The 16,131-nt window shown below is 37.0% G+C and overlaps 3 protein-coding genes across 3 annotated transcripts; 2 read left to right on the top strand and 1 right to left on the bottom strand.

Annotated features, from left to right (window-relative positions):
• The first annotated feature begins 634 nt into the window (after positions 1–634).
• LOC113131950 (max-interacting protein 1-like) lies at positions 635–7,219 on the top strand. Its single transcript, XM_026309733.1, has 6 exons — positions 635–993; positions 2,111–2,213; positions 2,390–2,419; positions 3,815–3,929; positions 5,948–6,119; positions 6,253–7,219. The coding sequence occupies exons 1-6, from the start codon at positions 765–767 to the stop codon at positions 6,414–6,416; spliced, it is 813 nt and encodes a 270-aa protein (XP_026165518.1). The 5' UTR covers positions 635–764; the 3' UTR covers positions 6,417–7,219.
• Positions 7,220–8,542: 1,323 nt separating this feature from the next.
• smndc1 (survival motor neuron domain containing 1) lies at positions 8,543–12,768 on the bottom strand. The gene is made up of 6 exons (XM_026309734.1): positions 12,621–12,768; positions 12,127–12,246; positions 11,521–11,663; positions 10,705–10,866; positions 9,667–9,820; positions 8,543–9,136 (listed from the first exon to the last, which is right to left on the bottom strand). The coding sequence occupies exons 2-6, from the start codon at positions 12,244–12,246 to the stop codon at positions 8,999–9,001; spliced, it is 717 nt and encodes a 238-aa protein (XP_026165519.1). The 5' UTR covers positions 12,621–12,768; the 3' UTR covers positions 8,543–8,998.
• Positions 12,769–14,574: 1,806 nt separating this feature from the next.
• LOC113131949 (alpha-2A adrenergic receptor-like) lies at positions 14,575–15,795 on the top strand. The gene has a single exon (XM_026309732.2). The coding sequence runs from the start codon at positions 14,575–14,577 to the stop codon at positions 15,775–15,777; it is 1,203 nt and encodes a 400-aa protein (XP_026165517.1). The 3' UTR covers positions 15,778–15,795.
• Positions 15,796–16,131: the final 336 nt, after the last annotated feature.

Below are 16,131 nucleotides of genomic sequence, written 5' to 3'. Positions count from 1 at the left end.
TGGTACTTAGAAACTACTGCTAGTTATTAGCTCAAATGGACAGTTAAATTACATTGGATGTGAAGTGAAATACTCTTAGTGAAAACAAGGAAGAAAATTAAGAGGAAGAAAAGCATCATCTCTAAACTGTTCCCCTGACTAGTTCAAATGTGAAGAGGTGTTAACTGCACATTATAAATACAGGCATGTGAGTAATATTATTGGATTTCTAACAGTGAAAAATTACTGCCTCAGACCCTTAAGCAACATGGTAGTCTCAAGTGACTGCATATTTATAACTGACCAACTCTGGCAAATGCCCCTGACATTCAAGTTGCACTAGTGATTAGACCTGATACTGTCTAGTACCTGGCTAAATTAATGCTTATCAGTTTAAGTCTGTTACATATTTTTACATACAAGCTGAGTGTATATGAAAGGCAGCTCTTTGTAATAATTATTCAATATATGTCAACTGAAAAAACGGAGTATTGTTACAAATAAAAGCAGGCTTTTTTTTTAGAATGTCACTGGACATAAGTGTGTTGTTTGTTACTCTCCTGCGGTATTGATAATGAGGATTTATTATGCCATAGTTGACAATGAATGCAATGTGCATGCGTTAGTGGGAGGGATTATCCATCAAGTAGGGCAAGTGGCTGAGTCTAAGGACTGCAATTCCATCCAGCCTAGTTCATTTCAGTCATCCGCTCAGTGCACAGACAGGACAAGGAGAGAGATTTCAGCACTGCTTCTCTGTTAAAGCCAAAAAGGCTAAAGTGAAAATGGTAAAGTACATGCGACAGCACAGCCAGCTGAAACCCGAGGAGGTCCTGTCGGAGTCAGATGCATCCATGGACCAGCAGGATTTCGGAGAAATGTCCGACTATTCTTTCAGCGACGTTTTATACTCCAAATGTTCCGCAATGGACCAAATCGGCACTTTTATGAAGAACGTGCAAGTTCTGCTCGATGCAGCAAATTACATAGAAAATATCGAGAAGAACAACGGAAGTAAGTAAATCCGGGCTGTAGGGGATATTAACACGTAATGCACCGAGCAGACAACAATAGAGGCGAAGGCGACAAAAGACGCACAGCGGACAGATGAACTGACCCCACAGCTGCCACCGACATTCACCTGCTACTGTCTAATCGAGCTAGCACTTACAAAATACGACCATATGAAAAGAAGTCGGAAAATTGCCTACATTTTTCATTCTGGAAGCAACTGCATCGCCAGAGACATATATAATTACAACAGCCTGCAGCTAAATTATCAGTTCCCATTAAAAGTGGTCTTTTGCAAACCTTTGCGGCCTCAAATGAGAAAAGCACGATTCAGTGTATTTATCATTCTCAACAGACGTGCATGTGTGCACATTTGGTGTATTATAAGTAGGCTAGACAAAAATGGTTTCAGTTTTTTGTGTTCCCTGTAAGCTTCTATCTCAGTTTATCACAGTTCTGCTCACGATAATTCCTTTCCACTAAAAATGTTGCATTCATGGTTCCTCTCACATATACAAACTGCGATATAAAGTTTATTTCCTCTTTTTTTAAAAAACAGTCATTCGAAATCCAGCTATGGTTTTCAGGGGCAGCTGCTGCTTCCTTGTATGTGTTGTTCACATGGTTTCCACATGGAACAAATTGTAAAGTTTTCATTGGTCAGGAAACATGTTCCCAGCGCGAGAGTCATCGCAGGTAGCCAATCACGGTCAGGTTCATGCCTTACGTCGAATGTTACTGGGAGGGAGGGTTTATGGGTACTGTAGGCAGAAGTTAAGAGTACAAATGCTGTGGAATATAAATGTGTTTGAAACCTTACTCAAAGGCCACTTTCAAGATTTTTCCATTTAATGTGGGCTGTTGTAAATAAGGAAAGACCTATATATGATTAAATCCTAAATATTAATAAGGAAAAAAATGGAGGTTGTATTAATGTGCAGTTCCAGTGTTACCACTGGTTTACTAAGCTGTAAATTAAAATGCAGGCCAAAATGAGGTCACAATCACAATGCAAATCCATGCCTTTGTGAAGCTTTTTGCTCATAGCACATTTGTAAAAAAAAAAAAAAAAAAAGAAAAGTACTGTACATTTAATCCTCTTTATCTGTTTCATCACCAGAATGTGAGCATGGGTATGCTTCAACATACCCTGCAGCCCAGACAACACATCAACAGAAACAACGTAAATTTAGAAACAGGAAATTGGACAATATTCACAATAGGTAGGTCAATGTCGTGGTCTTTAAATCAAATGATGTTCGTCCTCAATTATATATATTACAAAATGTATTTTATCCTCTCTGACATACCTTTATTATGAAAATCATTATTGTGTAATATGTCATATTGTGCATTAGTAAGACTAACAGTTTTGTTTACATGTTTATAATTTCAACAGATCAGCACACAATGAACTGGAAAAAAATAGGTGAGTAAAATAAGACTTGAGAGGTCATTTGTACACGTGTTTATGCAAAAACAAATGGTACTGAAAAGTGGGAATGGAGGGTAGTATGACTATTGCCCTGTAAAAGAACAAGATAAAGATGGTGAAATGTTACGACTAGGTCAGTGATCTGAGATTTATGTTTCTATCTTATTTTTAATCAACATTTGCTAAAAAGCACATACAAGTCACACAGAGGAGGGAGAAATAATGTCCAGTTTTTAAACTGGTGTAGCAAATGAGCTACACAGAGAGTTTGTCTCATAAACCAGCTGTCTCAAAATGAAGCTTCAAGCTGATAAACCAAAGGCTTTCTGTATTTTTACATATTTGCATATCTTGCTTTCCATGCTAAATATGTTGTCATGCCACTTCAGCAAGGCATATATACTGTAGGTTTATAAATCAGCCTATTATCATCACAGGACTTGGAAAAGGAATTTTTATCAATTATTTAGGAATTTACCTAGAGTATATGATAACAGTGTGGCTTTTGCAAGGCAAATAATAGGGAGGTGTAATGTAGTCTCAGTAGCAGCACTGTTCCTGGAGGACATGCAGACATTTCCCCAGTCAGCAAATGGGAACCGTCTGTTTCCAGACAACAGGGCTCCTTCCTGAGACATTCTCAGCTGCAAATCGCAGCTTGCTTCTGGTGCTACAGGATGAGGCAGCATCTGCTTTGAGCATAAAACAAATGCCAGGACACATTTATCCTAAAATTAAATGTCCAGCCATGTGTGGAAGAATCTTAGTTTAAGATAAATGATGGGTATCTTCAAGCTTATTTCATATTAGACTATTTTTTATTACAAAATGGTGGCCAATGCAGAGAAAAGAAATGACATCACAACTTGACCTACATTTAATTCCATTATTTGAAAGGATAGTGAGTGAGTGTCCTTTGCCAGTTTCTGCATTCATTCAGTACATAGGCCTAGAGGCCTTGGTCAGTCAGAAACTGGCTTTTGGGCTGACCTCAGCAGCTTTTTAATCTGGACCCAGCAGTTTCATACATAACTGCGAAGGACTCAGGTGGTGTGGCCAACTAGCAAAATGGATAAACAGATCAATCAGTGCCCAAATACTTTTATCATTACATTGCTCATCATAGATGGGTTAATGGTATCCTAATTAATATTGATCAGGACCAATCCAATAATTATTTGTCTTAACTATAACAATACTAATCAAATTGAATAAGATTATTGTCTGATTTAATCAAGATCAGTATAGAAGACAAGAATACATTAGTCTAGGAATTCATCTTTCAGTTTTCTGTCATGTATTTCCCATCATTGCTCTATTAAGCATATTGCCTCATGTATCCTGTCTCTCAAGAGAAATGACCCGACTTGATTGTGTCTCCTCACACAGACGAGCACATCTCCGCCTATGTTTGGAAAAGTTGAAGTCCCTCATCCCTCTGGGACCGGACTGCAGTCGGCACACCACGTTGGGACTGCTCAACAAGGCCAAAGCACATATCAAGGTATGGTAGTCTAAGACAGACCTTGAGGTAATGAAAACTCTAAGTAGCAAAAAGTAAATTTGTGCATATAACATAGAAACACTTAGAATTAAGATCTGGCTGCTCCCTTGAGAAAATCAATTGATGTAAGTTAAATTGACAGCAAAATTAGATCTATACTACTACAGAAGATAACTTTAATATACTGTACAAATGAGGGTCGTAATATTCTTTTGATTCCTTTGTGGGATTCAGTGTGAATCCATAGTGATGGCTTACAACACATTAGCCTTACCTGTCAATATACTGATTCTGCTTTTCATTTTTAAAATGAAATGGTATTGTCTCCTAGCTCTCACCCTTGGTGGCCCACAGTCTCATGTTTTTCCTCAAGATAACTGCTGTGCTGCACCAATATTTTACCGCCAATCAGGTCACAGATCATAGTGCCGCTCCACTGTCTACACAGAAAGCTGTGAATGAACTACACCTTAAGGCACTCTGGCCTCACTATTAGGACATTATGGCTGCAGCTTGATTATTTCAGTTTTTCTTTCCATTTGAAGAAATTCTCCAGGGATATTGTCAAGGCTGTTTTGAGCCTTGGTGAGTCTTGGATTAGGTCTTGTGTATTTCACATTATGGGATAATGTGAGAATAACACACTGACTTTTGGTCTTGAGAGCAGTGGATTGTTAGACCTCCCTGCTTGAATGGACCACTGTGTTTATAAACTACATGAGCCTAACAATAAGCTCAAATGATTGTGTAGTGTCAAAGCATTCAAAACTCAACACTTTGATTCCCCTAATGGGCTACAATCTAAGCCAGATATTTTTGAGGGAAATATTTGATTTTCAAGAGTGCAGTACATAAGACCCTAGCAATACAAAGCAGCTAATGGATGGTTGAAGGCTGCAATATGAAAGTAGTCTTGGCAGCAGTCTGTGGAAGTTTATCACAGTGGGGTGTAATGGACAAAGTACCTATGATGTCAAGTGTTGACTTTGGACTTGCTTGTTTGAGTCCAGGAAATTGGGCTTCTGAATGCCGCTGTGTTGTATTTTTGGAACCAGTGGTTGTATAGTAATGTAAAAGGCTGGAACAGGTGCAGCCAGCATGAAGCTCACGGCTACAGGAAGTTAAAAAAAAAAACATCCTGTACTGTGACACAAGAAAAGCACAGATAAATGCTACTCTCTCTTTCACACTGTAACACATTATATTGAAAAGATAATTAATTTAAATGCATTTTTGACAGTAGGAATCGTAAATGCCTCTTCAAACATTTAATAGGACTAGCAACAAAATCCTGACTTTAGGATTTAAATATATATATATATATATATATATATATATATATACACAGTATATTTTGGTATGAGAGGATAACAGTTGAAATAATTCTTCCAATGTTATTGATATACAAGCAACTAATGATGTCCTGTTTATGCAAGGTTGGCTTCTAAGTAGAAAAAAAAAAAAATCAACGTAATGTGATGCAGTAATTTAGAAAATCAACATGGCAGACAGAAAATGAATAATGCATGACATCTGATACATTGCAGCATATCTCAATGTTTATAACTGTTTTTTTAACTGAAATTGTGTTTTATAGTTCATCTCCAGGCAAATTAGTTAGCACAAACAAGAATAAATCATAGATGTTCCTGCCAACGGCAAGACAAGATGATCTTTATATTAACTTGTATACCTTAACCTATAAACCTATTATTCTACCTTTTCCATACAGTAATCTTTCGTTATCCACCTCCCACGGACACACCAGCTAACATCACATCACTGCATATGAGACGTCTACCATGCATATATTTCAGTTATATTGCTATATATACTATATCAAGATAATATTAGTAACATCTAGAGAGATGTAGCCATAATGGTGGAATTGAATACAAAATTATTTACATAAACACCAACTGCGTCACATCAAATTCCCACACATTGCACATAATGATTATTGTTAATTTTCCACAAAACAACATACAATTAACTCTTATGCATTTCCTTATTTACAGAAACTTGAAGAGATGGACCGGAAGAGTCAACACCAGCTGGAAACCTTAGAGAGAGAGCAGAGGCACCTGCAAAGACAGCTAGCCCAGCTGCAGACTCATGAAGAGAGGGAGAGGGTCCGTATGGACAGCCTGAGCTCCAGGATGGACTCTGATCGCTCAGAGTCAGACAGAGGTTTGTGCTTCTAAATCTTATTTGTTAAAGGTATCTGTCACCATAAAGACTTTAACCAAACACAATTTCAAATATTTAGACCATGGATGTTTCAGAGAATTAATTTATACTTCTCTGTTTTGTTTTTGAGCAGAGGAAATTGAAGTTGATGTGGAAAGCACTGAGTTCTCCCATGGAGAAATGGACAGTGTAAGCACCAGTGGTGCAAGTGACCTGGATGACCACAGCAGCCGACAGAGCTCAGCCAGTGATGAGGGCTATTCCACATGCAGTCTAAAACTGCCCTTCTCTGCTTAAAGTACCAGCCCACTTATTTCACTTGAGCTGAAGTCTTTTATGGCTTTCAACTTTCCAAGTACCAGCCTAGAGCTCCATTCCCCCTTGCAGTTTAGTTTCACTGTCTTCAGAAGAACCAGCCTCAATCCCATCTTTACCTGACAAATGAAACATCTAGTTCTCACAAGAACCAGCCTTAAATTCAAGTCAAAAATGTTAAAAAATCTCCTTTAAACCAAGGGGCTCCACTACATTTTACACAACAGACACAAATTTAGCATCTCTGGCAATATAAAGTTTCCTCATTTTCAACTTGATTAAACTAATCATTATGATCGTCCCTTTACCTACTACCAGCTTGAATTAACCATACCTGCACTCAATACAGATCCTGTAGAGGACCCGTGACCTCATTAGTCAAGCACTAAAGGGAAAACTACATTTAGTCAAGTGATCCTCTGAAACCAGCATAAACACAAAAACCCAATACCAGCTAAAAGCTCACCATTGGGAACGTTTGCCTTGTAAAAGCATTGCCCTTTTTTATTGGATGATATATCCAGATGACAATTCTTGTCAGTGTATAAGCCAGTGGCAAGGGCTACATTGTCTGCATTCCAAAATGTTTATTACACTTCTCTAACTCCTGCTTTAGGACTATCACTGATCTATGTGGTGTCCCTCTTGACTGAAACACAGTCATATCCACACAGGTGGTGGAGACCACCCTAGTTGTCCTAATTTATTTTGCTATGATTATAGTATTTATTTTTGGTATATTTAATTGTATTGTAGCTAGGTCTTGGCCATGCCTGAAAAAAAAAGCTCTGCTGTTAAAATTTTGTCCAATGTTTTGTTAGTGTTAAAAAAATAAAATAAAAATACTAAAATACTTGACATGAAATGAATCCCCACAATAGCGTATACAGTGCTACCGGCGTAATGCATTACGTAATGGTATTTTGTCCAAAGAATGACATCTCTTTTATGCTGTGTGCAAATTCGATTTAATTTTATTCAGATAGTAATAAGCTATCCCGCACTTGTCCAAGCACAAGGTCCAAGCAATAATGCATCTAGTTTCTCTATCTTCAACATTAGCTTTGTTTAGCACATTACTCTGTCCGTCCAATACCAAATTACAGTTGGCTCGTTTTCCACTTCTCTTAACTGTGGTATCAGTTAAACAGCAGTAAAATGAAACTATGGTGCATGTGTAATGAATGTAGCCTTTCTAATCATGTAAAGTGCTTTGGATTGACAAATCTTGTAAAAATGTCTGTAGCATGACCAACAAACACTACAGAACACTAATTTTGGTTTAAACTGAAATGTTTAATATTCAGTCTTTCTGTATTGTAACAGAAAAATTACAAGCTGAAATCCTTTCAATTTGGAGGCTTCCCAGTAATAATTTAATGTATATTTAATAGAGTTGCGCTGCTGACATTTGAATCCATGAAACCAAATAAGACATTTCAAAATGACCATGTATCTACATTTTTGTGCCCCAAGGCCTAATTAGATCACCACCAAATTGTGTCTTAAGATACGCATATGACTCTTGCACAAAGTTACTTTTTACAGGTCTTCCCCCACCCCCACATCTCCCCCCAACCAGTTTGGGAAACTAAAATGCACTACAAAAAAGACTTACGTTAAGGAAGTATTTTGAAGCACACTCCAGAATGTTTTCTCTTGTGCTTAATCAGCCATTCAAGGTGACTTTTTTGCAAATCGTGCTGCTGGTCCCCTGTTAATACATTGTTACACCTGATCCTAGAATCTTAATAAACCTTTACTCCCCCAATGAAGTGTTGTCATTTTTTTTGTCTATTCTCAGGTATTGCATTACACTTACACATTGCATTTGTTTCCAAAGGCTTAACTTTGGTTATTGAAAACATATTTTAATAACACTGTAGATATGGCATCCTTAACTAAGAAAGCTGGGGGAAAGAAATGAATGGCATTAATGGGGAAAGAGGCTGCTTGAACAGTTGCCACTTAAATGTTCATGGCATGGCTTTATTAATGATGGTACAAGTGTTTGCTGCCACCTACAGGACCAGACAAAACTAAACTACCAAAAAAAAAAAAAAAAAAAAAAAAAAAAAAAAAAAAAAAAGAGTCAAATGAGGTGGAAGCACTTTAAAAAACAGAAAATAAAACAATGTTTATTTCACTGTTATATGTACAGAAATGACAATAAACCGAGTCATCTCAAATCAACACCATTACTGATGTTCAGAAAAGAAACGGTCAGTGTTTAAAATACAGCCCCAAATTTACACATCAAATCTAAAGGTGTATATTTAATACACATCTTAGCAGGTATTTTGGCCTCAGTTGAACCTAAACACAAAAAGCAAACTATACAGGAGTGGGTCCCCCCACTGAGTGGGCCACCCTCCCTTTTTTTTGATGCTTTGTTGTACCAACACAATATATAAGAAAACTACATGAATATTTCCAAACAATGGTGTACAAGCAATTCCTTTCAAAGCTTCCTTTACTTCAGAAATGTAATTCAGGTATAAACACAATGGAAAGCACTGATACAGCTAGTATACAGTGGATTATTATATACAGAATATATTACGTCACTGTGGCATTAAATGTCTGACATTGTATTTTGATGTGTCATGGTATTGGGTCATAGGCTTGTCTGCAATACCACATGTTCCCACTCCTACCTTTCCATTTACACTTTCTGGTGATGCAAATATGCTCCTTTTTACCTAAGGGGGGAGAAGAGGAAAAAAAAAAAGTCAGAAGCCATTATTAATGGACACAAATATAAAATAATATTAGAGGACTTTCATCAGTATATACAACAGTATCTGCTGCTTTCTTCCAGTGGCAATTCATAGATAGTGTCACTAATTTCGAATACATACAATTAAGTGGATGTGACGATGTGACAAATAACTCATATCTGGATCTGCTGCTTGCTAGCATTCTGAATTTTAATGGCAATTTGTGTCATAGTGACTTTAAAAGTTTCCTATTATGTTTTATACAACTGCATTTTGATACTAGAAAGTGATTCTATAAGGAGCTCAAATCTCAGCTTTATGGGTCGGTTGGCACTCCAATAATTGAGACAGAATAACTCAAAATGCAGTTTACTGAGTATCTTGACAGATACACACAGCATCCACTATACTCTTAATTTATAAAAAGGTACACTAACACATTTGTATATGCAGCCCACAAAAACAAAAAAAAAAACAAACAAACAATAAAACCCAGAAAAAAAACAACATACCTGTCCTTTCTTATTCTTTGAGTAGGCTTTGTTGTTGAACTGTTGCCACTTTGACTTTTGCTCCTCCCTCTCTTGCTCCAACTCCTTCATCCTCTGTACCTTCTTCTGGGCTTTTTTCTTCTTGTACTCTCTTTGCTCTGCTATCTGCTCTTTCCTACAAACACATTAAGGGAAAAGAAACATTAAAATCTTGTCTATTATATACAAATTTAACCGCAAAAATGCTAGAAATTTGAAATTAAATTAATGGGTCTAACATATAGTGTAACTGCAAAACTGCATTAATGGAACCATTTGGCCATATGTTAAGTCAATGAAACTGTACCGGAGCTATCACCAATAGGTCTCATTCATTAAGGTGTGCATAGAAGTTAAGTGTCACTTTTAAATCTGTGAAACAAAGTGAAAGAGGGAGAAAAAAAAAAGTTCAAACAGAGGTACTGTGGGTTTTGCATGTTAATATAATTTCCAACCAGCAGGTTGAAGGTGATTCTAAAACTGCACTACCAAACTGCCAACTCAAAGTCTGAAATCAGAAACTGATTTTGTGGTTACCTTAGAAAAAACATGTTTCTAGAATAACAAAATAACAATAAGACTTTCCTGTTCAAATATCTAATTAGGACATCAGCTAAAAAGCAAAGTGCTTTTTTTGATTAGTAGGCTTTTTTTTTTTGATGGTTACGTGAAAAAGAAAACTGCAGTCACCTTGGAACGCCTGATTATCAAATTCACCCATGTAATACTGAATACTATTGCGCTCACCAGTTTGAACAATTATATAGAACTTCAAAAAGGTACTAGTCAGTTATACAGACCAAAGCCTGGAGTTCAACAGAAATGAAGGGGAGCTCTGTTGGTTGTGTGTGGCAGCCCAACTCACTGCCTATTACCGCAATTTTGGCTCAAATAAGTAAAGCCAGAGACTGGCCATGTATTCTCCTTAAAACATCAACGAACATGGTTTAAACACAATTATGTATATGAAATTTGGGTGAGTGAGAGTGTTTTTTTTGTTTTTTTTTTTTTAAATCATACCTTGATTTGGGCTTCATACTCCCATCCTCATCCAAACGTTTCCCCTCCTCTACTGCTTTGAGGTTTTGCAAAGGGATCACTTCAGCATTCCCGTATCCAGTGAAGGTAATGGCTGCAGTGCCGTTCTCGTGGTCTATCTCCTCAATCTCAGCCTCATACACCCTGCCAAAGAATCACATCTGTAAGCAGGTGAGTATGAGCCAAAGACTCAAGCTCTACTAAGAAAGCTAAAGTTAAATGATATAATAGTTACCGATAAATGAATCTGGTGTGATTATGGGGTATTCTTAGAGGATTTTCTATTATTGTGAATTACCAATCATTTTCCCTCAAACTTACTTCAACTCCTTTAAGTGTCAAATGTGCATGAATATAAAATCAGTTTGCTCAAAGTATTTGTCTTCAGTAAACCACAACATAATTTTCATGTATTACATATAACAAGTATACTTCAGGACTAAGTATTTCTATGCAATCTCTAATGTCAACTCATACCTTTGCTGTGTAAAGTTGTATTCTTACATTTTCTAATAATTTTTCTGAATAGCATATGCTTGCTCATGAAAAAAAAATTATCCACAACTTTATAGGCTCAGAGACACTGAACCACTGATTATTGAGCAATATTTAAATGTATTTGTTTGGCAGATGATTTTGTATAAAGTGATGGACAAACTTAAACATCTAGGATGAACACTAACATAAACTTGTAGAACCTAATCTATAAACCATTATTCTGAGGCAAATAAAAACAATTGTAGTGTTATAAGGTTGTAGCTGAATGTAATAATTTCATAAGAGGTTGGTGACACTCACTGTGAGTCCTGACTCCACACAGCCATACACCTGTCCCCCACTTTCCAGCCGTGCTTCAATGGGACTATGTCTGAGCCGTCAGTGGTGGAAGCACCATCACTGGGCTGTGAGGTCAGGAGGTCTTTTGTCAAATCGATGACTTCCTGTAGAAAAAACACAAAAACGGAGTCAGATGTTCTAGGAGGCAATTTTCCCCCAGGAAAACTTTAGTCATCAAGTACATTCATGAAGTTGTTGCCCAATCTGTTTCACTGCCCAAAGCAGTAATAATTTGACCCATATAACTAATTACATTTATGGATGGATATATATTATTACAATTAAATATTTATAACTTGACCATAAAATAACACAAAAGTGAGAGTGCCAGCTAAAAGTTTTCACGTCTAAATGACTTCTCCAAATGTTTTGATTGACAGTGCAAAATTTTAAAAGGCATAAATTGCTTATCATCAAGACAAAGAAAAACATCATATCCTCATATTTGAGAAGCTGAAGTATTGCGTATTTACTCAATATGACGTTTATTTAAAATATGACAAACGATTACCCAACTACCAAAAATCCATCAGAACTAATGTATTTTATTGACAGAAACCAACAAACCTGCAAGTCTTTCTGGAGTTTAAGGAGGTCTTCATTTTCTGGATCAGTAGACAAGGCAACTTCTACTTGCTGCAGCTGAGCTTTGTAGCTGCTCAACTGTTTCACTAAGTCTTCCGACATCTGTGTGGCAAAAGCACCGTTAGACTGTTTTCTACTGTTTTCTGAAGAGCTGGATTAGCATTTGTGAAAGGCTAAAGATAACGTTAAACATCGTAAATTAGCAGGTTACCTTACATTAGCAACACACAAACAGTACAACCTCTTAGAGAGTTACATTAAACGTGTAATGAGTGAAACCTGTATTACTCAACATCGACAGTAAACATGATATATGATGTTACAAGCTGAAAGTAACGCTAGCTTAAATGGTCAGAGGCTAGCTAGGTATTTCGGCCCTCTTTCGTCGACGTAAACGTAACGCACGACGGCTAATGCTAGCAAGGACCGGCCGATGGTGTAAATCACAAAAACTAAGGATTGATATTTAATCTTACCTCTTTATACTTGATCTTGACCTCCAAAAACCGTAAGCATTCAAGTACCACTCGAAAATTTGCCAAATCGAGAACAACAGCTCTCTCCGTCCTCTCGCACACAAATAGTAAGCCCACCGGAAATCCGGGAAAGACGTTCTCGCGATAACACCGCGGCTGATTTTTTTACGGCAACGCGATTGTGCATCATTTATTAAATGGTCCAGTTGTTATCATTACACCTCCAACAAAAACCTTAAACTAACTGTGCTTTTGTTGGCCCTCTAACATATCTACGATAAATAGCCACTTCAACATGTTTGCCACACTAACACAATGAGGTGGAGGCAGGTGTAATGGATGTCACAGACTATACTTCTATAAATAATGTGGCCCATAGCAAACAGAGCACCTGTGGACAAGATTCTGGGTAGTCTCTCAAACATTCAGGAAACTCACTGGTTATATGAATAATGGGACACCTCAAGAGAAGTAATAACCTTCTTCTTCTTTTCCTAATAATACATTAAAGAAAAACATGTGTAGGCTACAGCCAAAATAGCTAAGTCTAGTGAGGCTAAATGTTTTTTATATAAAGACAAGCTTACTTAATTACCTATGTCCTGATTACACTATAGTGAAATTATGCACAGCCACAGGATTTTTCAAACACATGTATATATTTGTGTAGATACTAAACCTCAAATTGCCCAGTTAACAAATATATTTACATCATTATACTAATGGTAATGATAAACAAAATTACATAATGAATAACTGGATAACGTTCTTATGATTACTTGAAAATAAAGCAGCATGTATAGTAAATGGTAAAACAATGTAATTTAGTGGAAAAGTTCAGGAAAATAACACTATTAAAGATTTTTTTTTTCTTTTAGGCAAGTTGTCATAAACATCAGCTACCAGAATTAACAAAATCCCTGTTATCAATATGTTCTCTAATCTGGCCCAAATATGATACTCTCAAATTATTAAGACAAACCTTTCTAATGCATCGTTGAACACAGTGTAGTCAAAGAAAAAATTAACTTTTAATGGTTATGTATCAAATCCACTACATGTATCATTGCATTCTCTTCAACCTATTCCACTTATTAATCAAGAAAACTGTCAATCTGAAATGCTATTCTTATAAATGTACTTCTCTTGTCTTGCACTACTAGTAAATGCTCTTTTCATTAAGTGGCTCAGGATATCAGATACAGTTGCAAGCTATAATTCAAGCTTATTTCAGCATATAGCTGAACATTTTGTTCATGAAGTTGAACTACAAAACTATACAGAGTGTACTTTTAAGTCACTGTAATTTAATAGACTACAGTTATTACTTCTGTAAATCAAAAACATTGTTAATGCCATAATCAGCCATTTGGTTCAGGGGTCTGGGAGAACACCAAATTGCTTTTAAATCTCCAGCAGCAGATGAACCCCGCCCCTTCCCGTTTTCACTGAAGTGGAGCCAGCACCACAGATCCTCAGTGTCATATCAAGCTCATATAAAAGACGTAGTCCCCTCTTCAGCCGAACAGATGAAAAGATCTGCCTGAGCCAGCACTATTTGCACTGTCAGTGTGTTTTATGAAATGTCTTGCAAGGGGACTTAACTGCAACTTTTTATTCTAAAAAGGTTGGTGGATGAAGAAATATTTTTTAAGAATAGGTATGTTTTTTAAATGATTTGATGTAGGAAACTGGAAACAATCATCAACATCTTTTCATTCCATTTATTATTTTTTTGTCTTTTCAATTAAGAGAGATATTTTTTGTATTTTTTCCTCTGCTGATGTCTATTTTCTCACTGATAAAGAGGTACAGAGCACACAATGTAAAGACTCAATTCTCTGATGTCGTTTTCTTGAATGGATGCAATTTAAAGACTTTTGACAAACACCACTTCCAAGCCTCCTAACACAGCAGCGCTCAGACAATATCGACGACACCACAGCTCGTCGTTATGGGCTGTCTAAACTTCACCAGCGTAAATGAGACTTTGCCTGGCAGGCACCCTTACACTGTGCAGACCTCTGTGCCTTTAACAATCCTGGTGGGTATCCTCATCCTGCTGACTGTATTTGGCAATGTCATGGTAGTAATCGCTGTGATCACAAGCCGAGCCCTGAGAGTACCTCAGAACTTTTTTTTAGTCTCTCTGGCATGTGCAGACATCTTAGTTGCCACCTTAGTGATGCCGTTCTCTTTAGCGAATGAACTGATGGGTTACTGGTACTTTGGTAAAGTGTGGTGTGAAATCTACTTGGCTTTGGATGTGCTCTTCTGCACATCATCCATCGTTCACCTGTGTGCTATCAGCCTGGACAGATACTGGTCCATCACTCAAGCGATTGAGTACAACCTGCGAAGGACGCCACGCAGGATTAAATGTACAGTCTTCATAGTTTGGGTACTGGCAGCCATAATTTCATTCCCTCCACTTATCACAATGAAAAAGGATGAGGGTAAAGAGGACAGTCCTGAATGTAGAATTAATGAGGAGAAATGGTACATCATTTTCTCCAGCACTGCCTCTTTCTTTGCACCCTGCGTCATTATGATTATGGTATATGTTAGAATCTACCAGACTGCCAAGAAAAGAACAAGAGCACCACGATTTGAAAGGCAAAGAGCAAATGGTAACTTAGAAGACACTAGGTGTTTAGATACCCTTGAGAAAAAGGCCAGAGAAGGAAGAGAGTTGGACGAGGGAGATGGTAGAGAGGTTAATGGGCTAGAAGTGGAGGAAGAACCCTCCTCTTCTGATGCAAATGAAATCATCTTGTGTTCCCTGAAGAAAAAGAGGAGTCTGAGAACAACCAAAGTAGTTCAGGTACAGCCTGGAGATACCTCTCTAATGCCAAAAGCGCAGCCCTGTGTGAGGGTGGGCAGGTGGAAAGGAAAGCAGTACAGGGAGCGGCGATTCACATTTGTTTTGGCTGTAGTCATGGGAGTGTTTGTTCTGTGTTGGTTCCCCTTTTTCTTCACATACACACTCACTGCTGTGTGTGACACCTGCTGTGTCCCAGAGACATTGTTCAAGATGTTTTTCTGGCTTGGATACTGCAATAGCTCCCTAAATCCTGTTATATATACGATATTCAATCACGACTTCAGGAGGTCTTTTAAAAAGATCCTTTGTAAAAGAGACATAAGAGATTTATAAATAAGATTTCCACCTGCAATTGAATCCTCTTCATTAAATAAATATATTAAATATATTGCAAGATATTTACTGAATATTTAAAAATGTGATATGCAGAGTAATTTACTTATATTTTAACTTTCTGTGAAATGTGAAATGTAGAATAGTTTAGTTTCTTATTTTAATATTTTGTGTCTGTAAAATTTTGTAACATGTCATGCAAAAATATCTAATGTGTTTGTTTTTACAGCAAGTATTGCACTGTGACAACCTGTGAATTTAGACTAACACTGTACAACTGTGACAACATGATGATACAATTTCAACATGTTTGTGTCTGTTTTGTAGCAGTATTTAAATTGATCCGTCAATAAC

The sequence above is a fragment of the Mastacembelus armatus genome, chromosome 15 (assembly GCF_900324485.2).
Source record: "Mastacembelus armatus chromosome 15, fMasArm1.2, whole genome shotgun sequence".
NCBI classification, from domain to species: Eukaryota; Metazoa; Chordata; class Actinopteri; order Synbranchiformes; family Mastacembelidae; genus Mastacembelus; species Mastacembelus armatus.
The sequence above is the reverse complement of the archived record's forward strand: the minus strand, read 5'-3'. Positions and strand labels throughout refer to the sequence as shown.

Excerpts from the sequence above, each read along its gene's own strand:
- LOC113131950 (XM_026309733.1), top strand. The coding sequence starts at position 765 with ATGGTAAAGTACATGCGACAGCACAGCCAGCTGAAACCCGAGGAGGTC. Across the intron at positions 2,420-3,814 it reads AATGAACTGGAAAAAAATAG|ACGAGCACATCTCCGCCTAT; the intron begins GTGAGTAAAATA and ends CTCCTCACACAG. Across the intron at positions 6,120-6,252 it reads TCGCTCAGAGTCAGACAGAG|AGGAAATTGAAGTTGATGTG; the intron begins GTTTGTGCTTCT and ends GTTTTTGAGCAG.
- smndc1 (XM_026309734.1), bottom strand. The coding sequence starts at position 12,246 with ATGTCGGAAGACTTAGTGAAACAGTTGAGCAGCTACAAAGCTCAGCTG. Across the intron at positions 11,664-12,126 it reads AACTCCAGAAAGACTTGCAG|GAAGTCATCGATTTGACAAA; the intron begins GTTTGTTGGTTT and ends TTTTTTCTACAG. Across the intron at positions 10,867-11,520 it reads GTGTGGAGTCAGGACTCACA|GGTGTATGAGGCTGAGATTG; the intron begins GTGAGTGTCACC and ends ATTCTTTGGCAG.
- LOC113131949 (XM_026309732.2), top strand. The coding sequence starts at position 14,575 with ATGGGCTGTCTAAACTTCACCAGCGTAAATGAGACTTTGCCTGGCAGG.